The sequence below is a fragment of the Arabidopsis lyrata genome (assembly GCF_000004255.2).
Source record: "Arabidopsis lyrata subsp. lyrata unplaced genomic scaffold ARALYscaffold_7, whole genome shotgun sequence".
Classification (NCBI taxonomy): Eukaryota; Viridiplantae; Streptophyta; class Magnoliopsida; order Brassicales; family Brassicaceae; genus Arabidopsis; species Arabidopsis lyrata.
Window position 1 is genome coordinate 10,610,648 of NW_003302549.1, and position 19,190 is coordinate 10,629,837.

Sequence of the window (19,190 nt, forward strand, 5' to 3'; positions counted from 1 at the left end):
AATAACACTTGGGAAGTGATTTGGTGTTTACACTCTACATGAAAAACAAACAATGAGAAATCAACTCATAAATATAAACAAAGGCAATATATAAATAGTTGGTACATACTCTATGAATCGAGTTTTCACCGATGTCAGACCCTTGTCTCTGTAATAAGATCTGCTCTAACTCATGAACCTTTTTCTGCAAACGAATCTGCTTTTCTTCCATTGCAGCCATACATTTGCTCTTGACTTGGAAACAAGCCAATTTTGTCAAGCTCATACCTCTACCCATTGCTCTCAATCTTCCAGGATTATCAGGTCCCAAAATCTGTGTAAGCATATCTTCCTTTGGATTCATTGTCGTTGAATCATTAAGACTTTCAGTGTCTATCTCTTTTGCCTTTTGCTGCAAACACAATTACAGATCATAAGGTGGACCAAGCAGGATATCCAATTTCTAAAATCATACTGATAGGTAAAGTCAATACTTACAATCTTTTCAGCAGCAGTAATATTTACAGGCGTACCATCCTTCCTAGTACGCGACTTGACCCAAACTTTTAGCCTTGTGATCTTAGATGGTTCTGAGCTACTCTTTACCAATTCTTCTCTCAATCTGACCATTCCTTTACGCCCACAAGTGTGAGGTATCTGCTTCTTCCTTCTTGCCTTAAATGAATCACTTACAACCTGAATTAGAATGAAAAAAAAGGTGAGTATTCTACAGGCCAATAAACAAAGACAACTAAGTGAATACCTTGAAGGCGTTACTAGTCTTGGCTTTGACAAAGAGACGCCATGCTGTTGGAGGTACATTATTCGGTCGCAGACTCATCCTATCTTTCATGGTTCTAGCTTTCCTAACCTTGCTCACCAGACGTGATTTGGAGGCTCTCCAGAGACATCCCATCTGCTTAAACACAGCAGTCTTCTTATAGTCTTCGTCAATGTCAAACCTTGCCTTCATTCAAATGCACCAGGAAAAGAAAAAACAATTACTAATGTGAGGCAAGTTAAACTTAAAATGTGGATAGTTTAATTATAGCTTACCTCAATAGATTTCCACAGAACAGTTTTGATATCTTCACCAACTTTTTTCCAAGTGTCGATTATGACAGGAACATGTTCCCGTACTAACGGACCCAAGTATGATGATAACAGCACTGACCCTGGGCCACAATGTTCTCCCATATCAGTGAAGTCAACATGTTGCTTTTCATTTGGATCCTTGGCGATGTGTTTCATCTTCGTTGGTCCTCGTTGCTTTTTACGCTTTGGTTCAGCAACTATATCATCATCTGCCGCCTGTTCTTCAGGCACATTCTGTGTTTGCTCATCATCTCCATTAACTACATCATTACCAAGTTCTTCATTCTCCTCATCTGCCGCCTGTTCTTCAGGCACATTCTGTGTTTGCTCATCATCTCCATTAACTACATCATTACCAAGTTCTTCATTCTCCTCATCTGCCGCCTGTTCTTCAGAGTTCTCTTCTAACTCATCTTCTTCATTCAGGCTACCTGCAGCTCCAGTACCTACATCATTACCAGCTTCATTAACTACATCATTACAAGCTCCATTCAGTAAATCATGACCAGCTTCTTCAGTCTCTATATCTGCCGCATGTCCTTGAGCAATGTTCTCTTCTAACACCTCTTCCAAGTCCCTTGTCTTTTTGGTTACACGCTTGTTTTTACGATTGCCCATCTTAGTTCACCTGAAACAAAAGAGAGAAATGTTAGAATACAGTTCAGAGATGAAACACCAGTAAAAAAACAGACACACACAAAGAAACCAAGATGTATAACACTCAAATCAAAAGCAATAATGATCCAATCTAATTAAAAACGAATTCCAGGCCATCATAGATCCACAAAAAAAAACAAAACACTATTCTTTCAAACATAAATTCCTTCACAATCATGACGGGCATTTCTAGCTTCATCAACCAAGTCATCAGCTTCCATGTCCACTACTGCTGGCAATGGCCCCACATCTGAATTTCCATCTTCAGATTCTTCTTCACTGTATCTTCTTGTAGGACCTCTCATAGCTACATACCAACTAGATGACTCATCTACCCTTGAATAGAACACTTGCTTTGCTTGAGAAGCTAATATGTAGGGATCTCTTGCAAATGAAACTTGACTTTGGTTAAGGTTGACTAGCGTGAAGCCATCTTCTTTCTTGACTCCATTACCTATGTTTGCCCATTGACACCGGAATAGAGGAATGTAGAAAATGTTGTAATCAAGAAGTATAATCTCTACCACTCTGCCATAGTAGGATACAAAGTCAACCATCTGAGAAGTGTCTTTCGCACTGGCTCTACACATTGCTGTGGCCTCATATAAGACCCCACTGTTCTGAGTTTGTCTATCAACTGAAGTAGTGTGAAACCGTTGCCCGTTGACAATGTAACCCGTGTAAGACCTTGTGCAATTACGAGGACCGTAAGCCAACCATTTAAGCGTATCTTCATGTTGTTCTGAACTGAGAGGTATCTATTTCAAAAAATTTTAAAGTGTCAGTGTATATTGAAGACAAGTATAGCTACACCAAAAAATAAATAAGGGTGACTCAAGTATGAACTTGCCTGTTCTTTTAACCAAGACGCAAATTTCTGAGTATGCGTACTCCATAATATTGTCGCATCACGTCTACATCTTTCATTAGAATTTTGTAGTTGTTGAAGGTGCATGCTTAAATCGAAATAAAAACCCAATATTAACAGGCTGATGTATCTAATAGAAATAACTGTTAGATATAACAAAAATTGAGAAGAGACTGTTAAGAGTACTTACTCCACATAAGGATCCACTAGAGCCATATTATGAATCACAGCAAGATGGGCTATGTTCTTCTCTTTCTCAGTAAGAGTACATGATGTGGCTGCGGATATCGGACGACCCTCCAGTATAGAGCTGCTCTCATACTCATCATTTCTGTCAGATTTTTCCTCAACACTAGTTGTATTTTTCAAGAACTCACGGCAGAACCTCATGCATTCCTCAGCGAGATACGATTCAGCAATACAACCCTCAGGTCTTGCAGTGTTTCTTACAAAGTCCTTAAGAACTTTCATGTACCTGCAGATAAAGCACATTGAAGATTAAAAGCCAGAAAAGCTAATTGTATAAGAAATAAAGTTAGAAGTTATCAATTTGTACCTCTCAAATGGGTACATCCAACGAAAATGGACTGGTCCACATAACCGAGCTTCCCTGCCTAGATGTACCGTCAAATGCACCATTATATCGAAGAAACTTGGAGGAAAGAACCTCTCAAACATGCAGAGAGTTTCAACAATTTCAGTTTCCATTACTAAAATTGTCTCTCTGTCGATAATTCGCTGACATAGGTGGTTGAAAAATGCGGATAAGCGTCCAATAGCTATCCTAACACCTTTAGGTAACAAACCTGAAAATAAATAGCATTGAAGATTAAAAGCCAGAAAAGGTAATTGTATAAGAAATAAAGTCAGAAGTTATCAATTTGTACCTCTAATCGCAACCGGAAGTAACTGTTGCATCAACACATGATAGTCATGAGATTTAAGTCCTCTGACCGTAGAATCTTCTATTTTCACGCACCTGGAGATATTTGAGCAATATCCATCCGGACCTCTGAAATCAAAAAGGCGCTTACAAAATAGTTTCTTCTCTTTCTTGGATAAAGACCAAGGAGCTGCAGGCAGGTACATTCTTTTTCCACGGGGTTGGGGATGTAAATCCTTCCTAATACCAAGCATTTGCAGATCTTTTCTAGCATTAAGCCCATCCTTTGATTTACCGCAATGCAATAGTGTTGAGACAATGCTAGCAACGACATTTCTCTCCACGTGCATAACGTCTAAATTATGTCTAACCGGCAGTTCCTAGGCCCAAACAAAAAGACAGAAAAGAATACTATATGTTAAAGACAGTTCAAATAGATCAATTCAGAAATGATATATAGAAAAAAAAACAAAAAAACATTAGGAACATACCTTCCAATAAGGCAATTTGAAAAGGATTGACCGTTTCTTCCATCTAGATAACTCATCCTCATCTACTGGTTCATCCTCTTCCTCTGATTCACTGGTTTCATCATTAGAATCTGAGCCTGAACCAACACTTTCTTTCATATTCCTCTTCCTTCCAGTTACTCTCACATTCCCAAAATCATTCTTGTAATTTTTCAGTAGTTGGTATATGTTATGACCACTCAGAATCCGACCTCTTCTCCCATGCTCAGCTTTACCATCGAACCATACTTTCTTTCTTCGATAAACATGTGTTGGTGGCAAACCCTTCCGATGGCACATATATACGTGCTTTCTGCAATTAGTCAGCCACATACTGTCTGTGTGTTTTCCACACACAGGACATGCCATTTTTCCCTTGACTTTACAGCCCGCAAGATTTCCATATGCCGGAAAATCTTGTATGGTCCAGAGAAGCATCGCCCTTAACGTGAAAGTAGTGTGACTGAATGCGTCATACGTTGACTCTCCCTTCTCCCACAGATGATTTAGATCCTCTATAAGGGGTTCTAGGTACACATCTATATTGTTTCCAGGTTGTGTTGGACCAGGAATCAGTAATGACAACATGATGTTCTCCTCTTTCATACACTTGTCAGGTGACATGTTGTAATTGACTAACAAAACAGGCCAAGCACTATAGTTAACATTCTTCATGTTAAACGGATTAAACCCATCTGTCGAGAGTCCAAGCCTAATGTTCCTTTCTTCAGAGGCAAATGATGGGTACTTGTCATTCATTTGATCCCACGTCACAGAATCCACCGGATGACGAATTTTCCCGTCAGTGCTCTTATTACTAAAATGCCACCTTAAGTCTTTCGCCATGTCTTCAGACCTGAACATCCTCTTGAGACGTGGAATTATCGGAAAATACCTAAGTACTTTCTGTGGAATACCTTTCTTCACCTCGCCAGTGCGGGTGTTAATCTTCCAACGTGAAGCGTCGCATTTCGGACAATTGTTGAGCTTCTCAAATTGCTTCCTGAATAAACAACAGTCGTTCACACAAGCGTGTATCTTCTCGTAACCCATATCAAAAGATCTAAGAAACCTCTTCACCTCGTACAACGAGGTGTGCATTACATTGTCCTTGGGTAGCATCCGTGGCAAAGTCTGAAGCAGAAGATCAAAACTTCTGTCAGACCAACCACTCTCTGTCTTTATCCTAAAGAGTTCAACTATCGCCGATAGCTTGCTGTGGTTTGCACAACTTGGGTATAGGGGCGTTTCTGCATCGGCTAGCTTTGCAAGAAACTCATCTTCTAGCTTATCCTCAGCCTCAGCACCCTCACATAAATCTGCCTGCCTAACCAACTCTTCATCTCTAAACTCAGCAGCTTGGTATAACCCCAAAATCTCTTGGTTCCACTGACTTGCATTGCTTCTACTCTCAGTCCCTGATTGCACTTCTCCATGATGATACCAATCCTCTCTCATCTTGTAACTCAAATCCATTCCTCTTGTTACAAGATGATCAACGACAATACCGGCTGAGTGACGATCTACGTTGCGACAGTCAATGCAGGGGCAAATAATCATCTCCATTTCTCCTAAAGCTGCAGCCACAGACCTCACAAAATCCCAAGCACCTCTCTCATAATCCGGTTCAGCTCTTAAGTAAATTAAGATGAGACCAAAAAACAATAAGAAACCTTAACTCTCTTAATCTCCCATTAAACCCTTAAGTATATTTATATATATATTGTTTTTACATACCTGTTCAGATGAACCCATGACTTTTCGACCATTATATGTTCTTACCCATAAGCAAAACATAAAAACTCATAAGAATAACTCAAAGACCAAACAAACACCATAAGCAAAACATAACAAACCTATAATAATAACTCAAACACCAAATCGTTTTCATTGACATTCACATTAACAAGATTAAAGAGACAAGTATTAAACCAAACAAGAATTTCAAAGTCAAAAACATTGGAACCTACAAACAATACCATTATATGTTCTTACCCATAAGCAAAACATAAGAAAAGATAAACTGATCAAACACCAAACAGACTGTATCATAAGCAAAACATAACAAACCCATAAGACTAACTCAAACACCAAACAGACACATTGACATTCACATTAACAAGATTAAACAGTCAAGTATTAAACCAAACAAGAATTTAAAAGTCAGAAACAATGGAACCTGTAAACAAGACAAACTGCTTTAAGCTTCTGAAGATTGGTTTTGTGAGTTTTAGTCGTCAAAAGATCCAACCTGCAAACTAATAACAGAAGCTAAGAACCCTAACCTAAAGATTGTCTTTTGAATGTATATCTCGATTTCAATTGCAGAAATAAACAAAAATCAAAACCAGATTTCAAACAAATAAAAGAGCCATAACCTGAAGCTTATATTCGTGTTAGATCCTCGAAGATTTCTCTAGAGCTACAATGAGAGTAAATGGAAAGTAATTAGAGAAATCGAATTAAGACATTGAGAAATCGAAGATTATATCTACAGTCATTACTACAGATCTGAGTTGCCTACCTGTCGTGGGTTTCTTCTTCGATTTTGCAGATCTCCGGAGACGACACCAACACAGCGACGGAGATGACAGCAACTCAGTGACGGAGAAGACATGCACCAGCTAAAGGGTTGATTTTCCTTTTCGAAACCAGAGAGAAATCGAGGAAAACGACTGGAGATCGAGGGAATCAAGAAGACAGAGGTGGCGGAATGACCAGAATTGGGTTTCCTGGTCGCCGGAAAATCGAGGGAATCGAAAAGACAGAGGTGGCGGAATGACAGAGGTGGCGGAAAGAATTTCGTCGGTTTCGATTTTTAGAGAAAATGACCTAAGTGTGTGAGAGTGTTTGGCTAAGTGTGTGAGAGTCTTTGGCTAAGTGTAGAGTCGCGGAAAAAATAAAGTTTTGGCTAAGTGTTTTGCCTCCAAAATGATTTTCTTTGCTACAGTAGTGATTTTTGGGTTCCCGCTTAGTGAAATTCTATTCCAGCACTAAATTAATGCTACAATATAGTTGCCATCCGATTTTGTAACTTTTAGTAGCAGTTAGTGAATTAGTGCTACAATGATATGCTACCAATGACCGAATTTCTTGTAGTGTTAAATCATTCATATACACTTCTATGATTACAAATCCTTTGTTTGCAAACTTCTTGATAAAAATACATGGACTGATCGGCTCGTTTTTATAGCCTTCTCTGATGAGATATTCGCTTAACCGGTTATACCACATACGTCCGCTTTGTTTCAGTCCATATAAGGATTTGTCCAGCCTTATCCAGTGCTGTTCTCGAAAATCTTTCTTTATATGGAACTTTCTATTTCTGGAAACTTTCCATTTATAGGAAGCTTGATCTTAAACCGTGACTTAGGGTTTATTAAACCGGTTTAACCTAGGATTTAGGGTTTCGGTTTACTTTCGGTTTAACCTAGGGTTTATATTAAAACATTCAATCTATCATGCCATTAAACATCTTTCCATTCACTAACTTCTCAATTAATTCTCCAATCATAAATCAAATCACATGTGCCAATTTTCATGCAAATTTTATCTTATCAAACTTTAATTGGATCATGTATATAAAGCATAATAAATAAATAGCACTTATCTTAATTGGAGAACTGAAACAGAGACCCGAGATCTGATACGGAGATTGGAAACAGTTACGTCTCTTAGCTGGTTGGGACCTCCTACAAAATCTCAATATATATAATCCTGATTCCTGAGAAACTCAAAATTTTATCGGATGTCCCCGAAGGGACACCAGGGTTCGAGGCACGGCCACTGGCAGGTTTACATAGGGGAATTGCCAGCCTCGTGGGATTAGTCCTTGGGCCTAGGAAGCCTTTGGGAGACCCGCGGTTATTCAAAAAAAAAAAAAAAAAAAAAAAAGAAACTCAAAATTTTGCTCATAGAAACATGGCTATTACATTAGTAAAAAGAAAAAAAAATAGGGTTTCTGTAATATACTGCATAAAACAGTTCAGAATCAATAACATATAATCCGTGCATAAATCGTACAAAAATATAGACAGGATTGATAATAAATAATCCGTGCAAAATTTGTGCAAATCTACAGACAGAATTGACAACAGATAATCTGTGCAAAATTCGTGCAGAAATACAGATAAAATTGATAACATATAATCCGTGCAAAATTCGTGCAAAACTACAGACAGAATTGACAATAGATAATCTGTGCAAAATTCGTGCAGAAATACAGACAAAATTGATAACATATAATCCGTGCAAAATTCGTGCAAAACTACAGACAGAATAGATAACAGATCATCTGTGCAAAGTTCGTGCAGAAATACAGACAGGATTAATAACAGATAATCCGTGCAAAATTCGTGCAGAAACAAATATGAACAGAAAACTTATCTCGATAGAGTTTAAAATTTTGTTTGCAGAGACAGCTAGGGTTTTGGTTTTGGTTTTTGTGAGAGAGATTTAGGGTTTCGGGATTTTTTAATTTTTAGGGTAAGAGGCTATCGTGCTGATAACGTGTTGTGAACTGTGTCTTTCATTAATAGTATAAGGGATATATATACGAGGATAATAGCAGGATACAGAGAATAAGGTAAAACCCTAATGGGCCATGGGTCGGTTATGGAGTCCATTTATATGGTTTATAACAGATGCTACTTATTTTCAAATTTTTACTCATAAAATGTTAGCTTGATAGAGAGAAAGTACGGTGACGCTTAGGAGGCAAGCAAGCTAGTATCTGCCGCCGGTTAGAGACAAAGATCATGTGTCACTCCTCTCAACTAAAACTTTCCTTCACTTTCCCGCAAAATCATTTCGAAAAAAAAGTCCCAAACTTTATCATCTTTGCCAACGAAAACAGAGTGTTGTCTGTTGTGTTAGCTTACCCATCAGCTTTCTCCGAAAGAAACTTCTCAACTTCCGATTTTTCACAATCCACCAAACTTTTTTTAATCCCTTTTTTTCCCACTTATTACAAAACCTCACCTCCATGGCTTCTCAAACTTGTTACCCATCCAAATCTCAATCCCTAATTAGGGTTTCTTTCTCTGTTCTCCAAACAGGGGAATTCGAAGATGATGGAGTCTAGGTCTCCGATCTGCAACACTTGCGGTGAAGAGATTGGTGTAAAATCAAACGGAGAGTTCTTTGTGGCTTGTCATGAGTGTAGTTTCCCGATCTGCAAAGCTTGTCTTGAGTATGAATTCAAAGAAGGTCGACGAATTTGCTTGCGTTGCGGCAATCCTTATGATGGTAATCATAAATTTACAAATTTTATTCAAAAGTTTGCTTTTTTGGTTAAAGGGTATTTATAACTTTGGTTCTTTCTACTTTCTTAGAGAATGTGTTTGATGATGTTGAGACAAAGACATCTAAAACTCAATCCATTGTTCCAACACACATCAATAACACTCCTCAGGTGGATTCTGGGATTCATGCTAGACATATAAGTACAGTCTCTACAATAGACAGTGGTAAGAACTAAGAAGCAAACCCAATTTTATTAAACTTTTGATGATCAGGTTTAAATAGTTTGTCTAACTTGTGGATTGTGATTTCTTGTTGAAGATCTGAATGATGAATATGGGAATCCAATATGGAAGAACAGAGTTGAGAGCTGGAAAGACAAGAAGAGCAAGAAGAAGAAGAAAGATGCAAAAGCAACAAAAGCTGAAGAACATGATGGTCGGATTCCTTCCCAACAACACATGGAAGATATGCCATCGTAAGCACATCCTCGTAAAACTCGAATATACGGTTTATGTTGTTATACATTCACCAAAAAGTTTGAGACTTTGATTGGTCTATGCTACTTTTGTTCTCAGGAACACAGAGGCTGGTGCTACAGATGTGCTTTCGGTTGTGATTCCTATCCCGAGGACAAAGATTACTTCATACAGGATCGTCATCATCATGCGGTTGATCATCTTGGCTCTGTTTTTCAACTACCGTATCACGCATCCTGTCGATAGTGCTTACGGTTTATGGCTAACTTCTGTGATATGTGAGATTTGGTTTGCTGTTTCTTGGGTGTTGGATCAGTTCCCTAAATGGTCTCCTATTAACCGAGAAACTTACATCGATCGGTTATCCGCAAGGTTACAAATCTTTTAGAACCCTTATATGCTTAATTACCAATCCTTAAATCATATATGAAATCGTTTGTCAAAACTATGCAGATTTGAAAGAGAAGGCGAGCAATCACAGCTTGCAGCTGTAGATTTCTTTGTTAGTACAGTTGATCCATTGAAGGAGCCACCTTTGATCACTGCAAACACTGTTCTTTCGATCCTCGCATTAGATTATCCGGTGGATAAAGTCTCTTGCTATGTATCTGATGATGGTGCGGCGATGCTTTCATTTGAGTCTTTGGTTGAGACTGCTGATTTTGCTAGGAAATGGGTACCTTTCTGCAAGAAGTACTCAATCGAGCCACGAGCTCCCGAGTTTTACTTCTCGCTTAAAATCGATTACTTGAGGGATAAAGTTCAACCTTCTTTTGTGAAAGAACGTAGAGCCATGAAAGTAAGTAAGCAAGTGGCTTTAAAATCCTTAATTAATCTCATAACATTATCCGATAACTGAATCGAAAAGCTATATATGATTTCTCCTATTGTACAGAGAGATTACGAGGAGTTCAAGATTAGAATGAATGCTTTAGTCGCCAAGGCTCAAAAGACACCAGAAGAAGGATGGACAATGCAAGATGGAACCTCTTGGCCCGGAAACAACACTCGTGACCATCCCGGGATGATTCAGGTTTCGTATCTAAAACATTTGGCCTCAAAGGCTCTGTCTTTTCTTTACCGATGATTGTGTCTTACACTCAAACATGTCTTAGGAAGATACTTGTAGAGTTATTCTTGTTAGTCACGTATCTTCTTTATTGCAGGTTTTTCTCGGATATAGCGGTGCTCGCGACATTGAAGGAAACGAACTTCCAAGATTAGTTTACGTCTCTAGAGAGAAGAGACCTGGCTATCAACATCACAAAAAGGCCGGGGCAGAGAATGCATTGGTAAAACTTTAAAATGTTTCGTTCTTTTTGTGTAATCGAAAACTTAACGTTAAATGTTGTAACACAATTGACAATCCTAATGTTTTTGTTCTTTGTAGGTGAGGGTGTCTGCGGTTTTAACGAATGCTCCATTCATTCTTAACCTTGATTGTGATCACTATGTCAACAATAGCAAAGCTGTGCGTGAAGCGATGTGCTTTTTAATGGATCCTGTTGTTGGTCAAGACGTTTGCTTTGTTCAATTCCCACAGAGATTTGATGGAATCGACAAGAGTGATCGATATGCTAACCGCAACATAGTTTTCTTCGATGTAAGTTATAGCACATTTCAAACTCAAACTCAACATAGTTTTCTTCGATGTAAGTTATAGCACATTTCAAGCAAGTTTTAGGCTTTCTTCTGATATCTTGTGATACTTTATTTGATGATATCAGGTTAATATGAGAGGGCTTGATGGGATTCAAGGTCCAGTTTATGTTGGTACAGGTACTGTCTTTAGAAGACAAGCACTATACGGATATAGTCCTCCTTCTAAACCGAGGATTTTACCGCAATCTTCTTCCTCGTCTTGTTGCTGTCTAACCAAGAAGAAACAACCTCAAGATCCTTCCGAGATATACAAAGACGCAAAGCGAGAAGAACTTGATGCAGCGATCTTTAATCTTGGAGACCTAGACAACTACGATGAGTATGAAAGATCGATGCTGATTTCACAAACAAGCTTTGAGAAAACCTTTGGTCTCTCCGCGGTTTTCATAGAGTCTACTCTTATGGAGAATGGCGGTGTTCCTGACTCTGTAAACCCGTCAACGCTCATCAAAGAAGCTATTCATGTCATTAGCTGCGGATACGAAGAGAAAACCGAATGGGGAAAAGAAGTAAGTGCCTTGTTTCTTCAAATCAAAGTTCTTAACTATAGTAAACCTTATAACCTGTCATTCTGTTTTGGCAGATTGGATGGATTTACGGGTCGATCACGGAAGACATTTTGACGGGTTTCAAGATGCATTGTCGTGGATGGAGGTCTATTTACTGTATGCCATTAAGACCGGCTTTTAAAGGATCTGCACCAATCAATCTATCAGATAGGCTTCACCAGGTTCTGCGTTGGGCTCTTGGTTCGGTCGAGATCTTCCTTAGTCGGCATTGTCCTCTATGGTACGGCTGCAGTGGAGGCCGTCTCAAGTTGCTCCAGAGATTAGCTTATATCAACACTATTGTTTATCCCTTCACTTCTTTGCCTCTTGTTGCTTACTGTACTCTTCCTGCTATCTGCCTTCTCACCGGCAAATTCATCATCCCAACGGTAACTTTTTCATACTACTACTTAATTTTGGGTTGTCTACTACTTATGTGTCTTGAAATCTAATGATTGGATTTGATCTTTGTTGCTGTTTTTTATTGCAGCTATCAAACCTAGCAAGCATGCTGTTTCTAGGTCTCTTCATATCAATCATCTTAACGAGTGTCCTCGAGCTTCGATGGAGCGGAGTGAGCATCGAAGACTTATGGAGGAACGAACAGTTTTGGGTTATTGGAGGCGTCTCAGCTCATCTCTTTGCCGTTTTCCAAGGATTCCTCAAAATGCTAGCTGGTCTCGACACAAATTTCACAGTCACGTCGAAAACCGCAGATGATTTAGAATTCGGTGAGCTTTACATCGTCAAATGGACAACTCTCTTGATCCCTCCGACATCACTTCTCATAATTAACTTGGTTGGAGTCGTTGCTGGATTCTCTGATGCTCTTAACAAAGGTTATGAAGCTTGGGGACCTTTGTTTGGGAAAGTGTTTTTCGCCTTTTGGGTGATTCTTCATCTTTATCCTTTCCTCAAAGGTCTTATGGGAAGACAAAACAGAACACCCACCATTGTTATTCTCTGGTCTATCTTGCTTGCTTCTGTGTTCTCACTTGTTTGGGTTCGTATCAATCCTTTCGTCTCCAAAACCGATACGACCTCCCTTTCTCAGAACTGTCTTTTGATCGATTGCTAAAAGAAGATGTATTGTATGTATGTTGAAGGATTGATGATCTCTGTTTTTGGTTGTTTTATAAGTTTTCCTCCCTTGTGAGAGAAGTTGTCTCATATAGTTGCTTGAGCCACAAGTTAAGTAATGTTCTTATTTTAGCAACAAGTCTTGGCGGATTCCGCAAGTTAGGTTTCTATTGTTTCAACTTCAACATGTTTTAAAAAGCAAAATATTTTATTTCTTTTCGAATATTTTTCAAATTATTGAAGTTTGGTGGAATCTGTCTTGTATAGAAAGACAAACAAAAAACAACAAAACTGAAACAAGCAAAAAAGAAGTATAAATCAGATTCCATGAACAAAAGCATCAATGTCAGGCTGAGGAATGTCATCAAGCAAAGAGTCAATGCTACATCCTTCCTCAAGCAGCTTCTCATTGAATCCAAAATCATCAGTAAACACACATTCAGGCACAATCCTGTCTTGTCCATAAATCTCCTCTTCCTTCTTCTTCTCCTCAACCGCGGCAACAACAACATCCTTCTTCTTGTTACTCTCTCTGCGTCTACCTCTTGCAGGAACAGATGAAGCCGACAAAACTCCCATATTCAAGCTCTTGATGTAATCCTGCAATAGAGAAGGTCTTGGATACTTAGATCTACACTTTCTTTTAGAGAATTGTCTTCGTTTTGTCGCGTTCCAATGGTTCTTGATCGAGTTCTCTGTTCTTCCAGGGAGTCTTTTAGCAATCTCTGCCCATTTGTTTCCAATCTCTTTGTGAAATTCTATCAACACCCTGTCCTCTTCTTCACTCCATGTTTCTTTCTGCAATAATCTTTATCTTTTAGTTTCCTTAGTCATCAATACATGATCTTAGCTACTAGTAGTAATACCTTAATGTCAGGTCTCAAATGGTTATGCCACCTCTCTCTACATTGTTTCCCGATCCTTCCCGGTAACACTTGAGCGATATGCGACCATTTTCGCAATCCATACTTCTCCACGAGTTGAATCAGTACCCTATTATCCAAAACAAGAAAACTTCATTTACAAGAAAAACACGAGTGAATATAATTAAAACCTCTAGCATAGCGCAATCAAAATCTTGCTTATGTTAATTGATTCTTAAGCTTTCTTATGTTAATAACAAACCTGTCTTCTTCAGAAGTCCATTGTCCTTTGACTAAGGTTGACTTTTTGTTTTCTTTCCATGATGATGATGAAGAAGAAGAAGACAACTTGCGTGTAAGAAATGGTTTGGTCTTGTTGAAACTCGTCGCTCTATAACAATCATTATCTGCAGAAACACATGAAATTTCATCTGGCATCACGAAGTTCATAGGTTTGAAAGTCTCTGTAGGAGGGTAATCAAAAGGGATCATCCTCATCATCATCATGTTGTTTTGATCCAAGTCCATAGGATCATGTTCATCGACCATATTGATCTCTTGATGATGATTATTATGAGTGAAGTATGAGTTTTCCGCTGCTTGGAAATGATGATTCATCAAATGTGGTTTGGTTTCATAAAACTCGCTCATGTTTTCTTGGTAAGAGCAATGCTGGAAAGGAGCATTATTGATACAAGACGACGTTGCTTGGTGACCGAGCAAAGGATGTGAAGATGAGGAGCCATGATGATGATGATCAAACTGATGATGATGATCAAGATGGTGAAAATCTTGAAGAAAGCTAATGGGTTTTGATTGGTCGACGACTTCGAATGGAAAATCTTCTTCTTTCATGTGTTCTTGATCACGTGTGAAGATGTTTTGGTTTAGAGGAACAAAAGCATTTTCGTCGACGAAATTCTCCATTTTTTGGGAAAGGAGAAAAAAAAAACTAATTAATTAGTAAAAAAAAAAAGTGAAGTATTTTTGCGATTTTGTGTTAGCTTTGTTCTTTCTCGTATTTGTAAGGAAGGAGAAGAAAGAAAAGACATTTAATGTGTGTTTTTACTATACCCATAAATTTGTTATGGAATTGAAATCTAACGTTTGTAGTTTGTTGGTAGCATTAGTGTGATTTGTATATATTGAATTAATTAATTAATTTTAATTATTTCTTAAATGCCTAGCCATTTTGGTGTTTTTCTTAAATCATGTCTCAACATGAAAGTGCGGTAAAATAAGTAAATTAATTTCGAAGTTTAGACTAAGTTTACAATGAGAAAGTAAGAAAAAATTAATTTTTTTTTTTATTTTTTCTAGTTAGATTTTAGAGATATTACCAAATATAGTTCAAATTAATTGTGTACTTTATTAAATTTTAATCTGTATTTTGATAGAAATGTAAATAGATTGAAAATCAAGTTAGAAAATGTGAGATAATAATCTTTGTTGACGTTACACATTAGGTGTTGTTGAATTTGGGGTAAACATAGTTGAATGTTTATGAAAACGCTAGTACGAATTTAATCTAGTTTTTAATGTGTAAATAACTCATTTATTATATATTTAGTTGTGTTTAGTTAATTTATCATAAAGTATAGTATTAATTTAGTCAACAAAAATGTAATTACCATTTTAAATGCCAAGGACAAGGAGTGTTTTGACCATTTTAGCTCTAAGGTCTAATTTTTCATTTTGTTCACTCCGTCTTCTAGAAGTAAACCCTCACAAAAAGTCTCTGACCGAAGTATGTAGTAGATTTTCTCTCAAATAATTTAGTTTGTTTATGAATTAGTACAACTTGTTAGTTCATTAGTTCATGCATGTATTTCTTTTTTTCTGCCTAAATCTGAATTCCGTCCGAAAACTTTTTTACAAGACCTTTATTATTAATTCATGTATGGGGTTACAAAAAAAAAAAGATGATTCCTTCCTATGATATTCTTCTTGTCCCCACCTCAATGCATAAGGACTGGACTTATGCTAATATCGATGAACTTTCTTTCTTTTACAAAAGTAAAATCAATGGAGTCTTAGATTACACGATCCAATCCAAAGCAGAGCATAATATCATTCGAGTGAAATAACATTTGGAAATATACCTTATTTATACTCTTCTTTATAGAGAGTTTTGAATGGTTACAAATCACTTACAATGAAATAGAGGAAATGCAAAGCAAGAAAACAATTATGGTTGGTACAAGTCGAATAATGAGTTTTAAAAGTTTGTTAACTACCCTACTTAATTAATAAACATTTTGAATATTCAACGATTTTTTAAATAATTTATTTCAGTTTGTACGATTTCTTTAAAATTTGCAATTGTACTACAAACCACACATTCCACACTTTTTCTTTTATTATTCTTTTCATGTACCTCAAACAATCTTTTTTTTTTCAGAGTTCCGTTTACATTTGTCAAAATTTCTAAAATTGTAACACATAGCACAAAAACAACAAAAGAATCCCTATCCACAACAACTAAAGTTGAACTAAACAGCCAAGAAAAAACCATAGTTTAATACTAAGGGCCTGACTGGTTTAAACGCAGCGGTTGCGGTTGCGGTTGCGGGAGTTTGCGGAAGCGGGCGGTTGCGGCTTCAAGCGTTATCAAGCGTTTTGAACGACTGATTTAGCGTTTGAAAATGGGTACGTTTGCGGGAGTTTTATGACTGGTAAACCAGCGGGTGCGGTAGCAGTTAAATAAAAAAATGACCAAAATAAATAAAAAATATTACAAAAAAAAGAAATAAAAACACTAATATATTATTATGATAATATTAGAAAAATTGAACATGCTTAATAATTAAAACCATAAATAAAGTGCTAAATAATTATTCAAAAATAAATAAATTTTGTAACAAGATAGTATTTTATGCATCTGGTTTAACATCGAGTAATGGACAAATTGTAAATAACGTTTAATTCAATCAAAAAGCAAGTGAGTTTCTATCCGAGAAAACAAATCGAAACATATATTCAATCAAAAAGCAAAGCAATACGTAATGAAAAGAAAAAAAACGATGCTATGAAAAATATTCAAAAAGTTACACATGAGGTGATGAATGAATAAAAGGATATATGATACTTACGTTTGGTTATTGATTTTCATCAGTTTGGATGGAAGACATTGAGAGAAATAGGGTTTCAGAATATTATTAGGGTTTCTGATGAGAACGTGATACAAAGATGAAAGATTTATATATGATTAATATATATTATAATAATTATAAGTAAATGTTTGATTTTTTTTTTTTTTTTTTTAAATCCAACCGCTACCGCCCGCAACCTCAAACGCTTGCGGGAAGGAGCTTTTGAAATTTAGCGATTTCGAGCGGTTCGAAGCAGTACGGAGCGGTTTCTATGATTGATACCAACCGCTAACAACCGCAACCGACCGTTAGTAACTGCTAGGAGGGTGCTAGCGGGAGATCCAATCAAGCCCTAAATGCAACAAAATAAAAGTTCAATCAATATATGCGAAGAAGAAGATTAGAAGAAGGTCAATATCGTAATTAAACCAAAAACAGAAGCCTAAAAGTATACAAACCCCAACTGTCACATGACCCATCTTTGAAAAATCCAATCTTTCTCTTCTTCTTCTCTTCTCTTTCTCTCTTTTACTTTCTCTGACACAATCCTTCTCTTTCTCAATCTCTCTCTCTTTCTTCACCATGAAACCTCCGTCGTTACCGTTACTCCTCCTTCTCCTCCACCTCTCAGCCACTATCTCCGCCGCTCCTTCCCTCTCTCCAACTCCATCTCCAACCATCTCTCCCATCCCACCTCACAAACCTTCCTCCTCCTCTTCCCCATTAGACCCAAAACAACTCAAAGCCCTCGAATCTCTCAACATCCCCACCGTCAAAGATCCTTGCAACCACCGTCCCACCACCAAATCCACCTCCTCCTCCGTCGTAACCTGCGACACCAGCTCCCCATTTCGTCTCGTCACTTCCATCTCCTTCACAAATTGCTCCACCGATCTCTCCATCTCCACAACAGCTCTCAGAGCTCTCTCACCATCTCTAACCTCTCTCTCTTTCCTCAACTGTCCATCTCTCTCACCACCTCCACGTCTCCCTGACTCACTCCACTCCTTCTCCGCCGTCTCCTCCTTCCTCCGCCACCGCAATGGCCTCTCCGGAGTCTTCCTAGCTCGTCTCGTTAACCTCACTGACCTCACAGTCTCCTCTGTTCCTGTCTCAACCTCTGGTCTCTTCGTTATCCTCGGAAATATGCACAAGATCGTCTCTTTGACTATCTCTCACGCAAATCTCTCCGGAAACATCCCTAAATCTTTCCACTCAAATCTCACATTCATCGATTTATCAGATAACTTGATCAAAGGCTCAATACCCACTTCCATTACTCTGCTCTCAAACCTAAAGTCTCTAAATTTATCCAAAAACTCCATCTCCGGCGACATACCCGATTCAATCGGCGACCTAATCTCACTAAAAAACCTATCTTTATCCTCCAACAAGCTATCAGGACCAATCCCAGATTCAATCTCCTCGATTCCAGAGCTTACACACTTAGATCTGAGTGGGAACCAACTAAACGGCACCGTTCCAAGATTCATCTCCAAGATGAAGTATCTCACACACTTGAATCTAGCTAACAATGCCTTCCATGGAGTTCTACCGTTCAATGCAAGCTTTATCAAGAATCTCGAAGTGTTCAAAATCGGTGGAAACAGTGATCTTTGTTACAACCATAGTGTTTTGTCATCGAAGATGAAATTGGGTATTGCTCAGTGTGATAAACATGGTTTGCCTTTGTCTCCACCGCCTCAGAAAGAAGATTCGAATTCAGATTATGATTATGGTAATGAAGATGATACTAGTGAGAAGAAGAAAGAAGAACATCATGGTCCTAATAAAGTTGTGCTTGGTGTTGCTATTGGACTCTCTTCGCTTGTGTTCTTGATCATCTTCATGATCCTTCTCGCTAAATGGTGTGGTTGATTCCAAGAAATTTGTATACAGAAAAAAGCAAAAAAAGACCTAATCTTTGAGAGTGATTAGGGTTCTTTGATGAAAGAAGAAGAGGATAGTGATTTTTTGGAGAAATAACCGAACCGGTTCTCCACACCAATCCCGGTTTAAGTTTTTTTTTTTCTTTTAATTTGGTTATTTTATTTTTACACCTATTTTACTTTGATTTCACATTTGAATGGGTTTAATACTTTAATTTAGTAGTTCTTGTTTAGTTTATTTTCAGATTTTATTGTAATTTGTAAGTGTATGTGGTGGTTAAAGGATTATTTGTAATAGTTATTGAATTATTCTTATCAATTATTTTCTTCAACAAACATTGTTCC

At 37.7% G+C, this 19,190-nt stretch overlaps 5 protein-coding genes across 5 annotated transcripts; 2 read left to right on the forward strand and 3 right to left on the reverse strand.

Annotated features, from left to right (window-relative positions):
• Positions 1-352: 352 nt before the first annotated feature.
• LOC110226208 (sarcoplasmic reticulum histidine-rich calcium-binding protein-like) lies at positions 353-1,692 on the reverse strand. Its single transcript, XM_021016971.1, has 2 exons — positions 1,036-1,692; positions 353-946 (listed from the first exon to the last, which is right to left on the reverse strand). The coding sequence occupies exons 1-2, from the start codon at positions 1,690-1,692 to the stop codon at positions 731-733; spliced, it is 873 nt and encodes a 290-aa protein (XP_020872630.1). The 3' UTR covers positions 353-730.
• Positions 1,693-3,560: 1,868 nt separating this feature from the next.
• On the reverse strand, positions 3,561-6,384 carry LOC110226768. Its single transcript, XM_021019414.1, has 2 exons — positions 5,729-6,384; positions 3,561-5,624 (listed from the first exon to the last, which is right to left on the reverse strand). The coding sequence occupies exons 1-2, from the start codon at positions 5,758-5,760 to the stop codon at positions 3,962-3,964; spliced, it is 1,695 nt and encodes a 564-aa protein (XP_020875073.1). The 5' UTR covers positions 5,761-6,384; the 3' UTR covers positions 3,561-3,961.
• Positions 6,385-8,899: 2,515 nt separating this feature from the next.
• LOC9304049 (cellulose synthase A catalytic subunit 8 [UDP-forming]) lies at positions 8,900-13,215 on the forward strand. Its single transcript, XM_021019411.1, has 11 exons — positions 8,900-9,238; positions 9,325-9,459; positions 9,554-9,710; positions 9,811-10,083; positions 10,165-10,510; positions 10,607-10,744; positions 10,878-11,003; positions 11,102-11,314; positions 11,439-11,882; positions 11,957-12,310; positions 12,412-13,215. Exons 1-11 carry the CDS (start codon positions 9,061-9,063, stop codon positions 12,997-12,999), a joined length of 2,952 nt encoding a protein of 983 aa, XP_020875070.1. The 5' UTR covers positions 8,900-9,060; the 3' UTR covers positions 13,000-13,215.
• A 76-nt stretch (positions 13,216-13,291) lies between these two features.
• On the reverse strand, positions 13,292-14,952 carry LOC9304050 (transcription factor MYB98). Its single transcript, XM_002869977.2, has 3 exons — positions 14,127-14,952; positions 13,868-13,994; positions 13,292-13,799 (listed from the first exon to the last, which is right to left on the reverse strand). Exons 1-3 carry the CDS (start codon positions 14,789-14,791, stop codon positions 13,320-13,322), a joined length of 1,272 nt encoding a protein of 423 aa, XP_002870023.1. The 5' UTR covers positions 14,792-14,952; the 3' UTR covers positions 13,292-13,319.
• Positions 14,953-17,396: 2,444 nt separating this feature from the next.
• LOC9306095 (receptor-like protein 51) lies at positions 17,397-19,164 on the forward strand. The gene has a single exon (XM_002867932.2). It carries the CDS (start codon positions 17,539-17,541, stop codon positions 18,832-18,834), a length of 1,296 nt encoding a protein of 431 aa, XP_002867978.1. The 5' UTR covers positions 17,397-17,538; the 3' UTR covers positions 18,835-19,164.
• Positions 19,165-19,190: the final 26 nt, after the last annotated feature.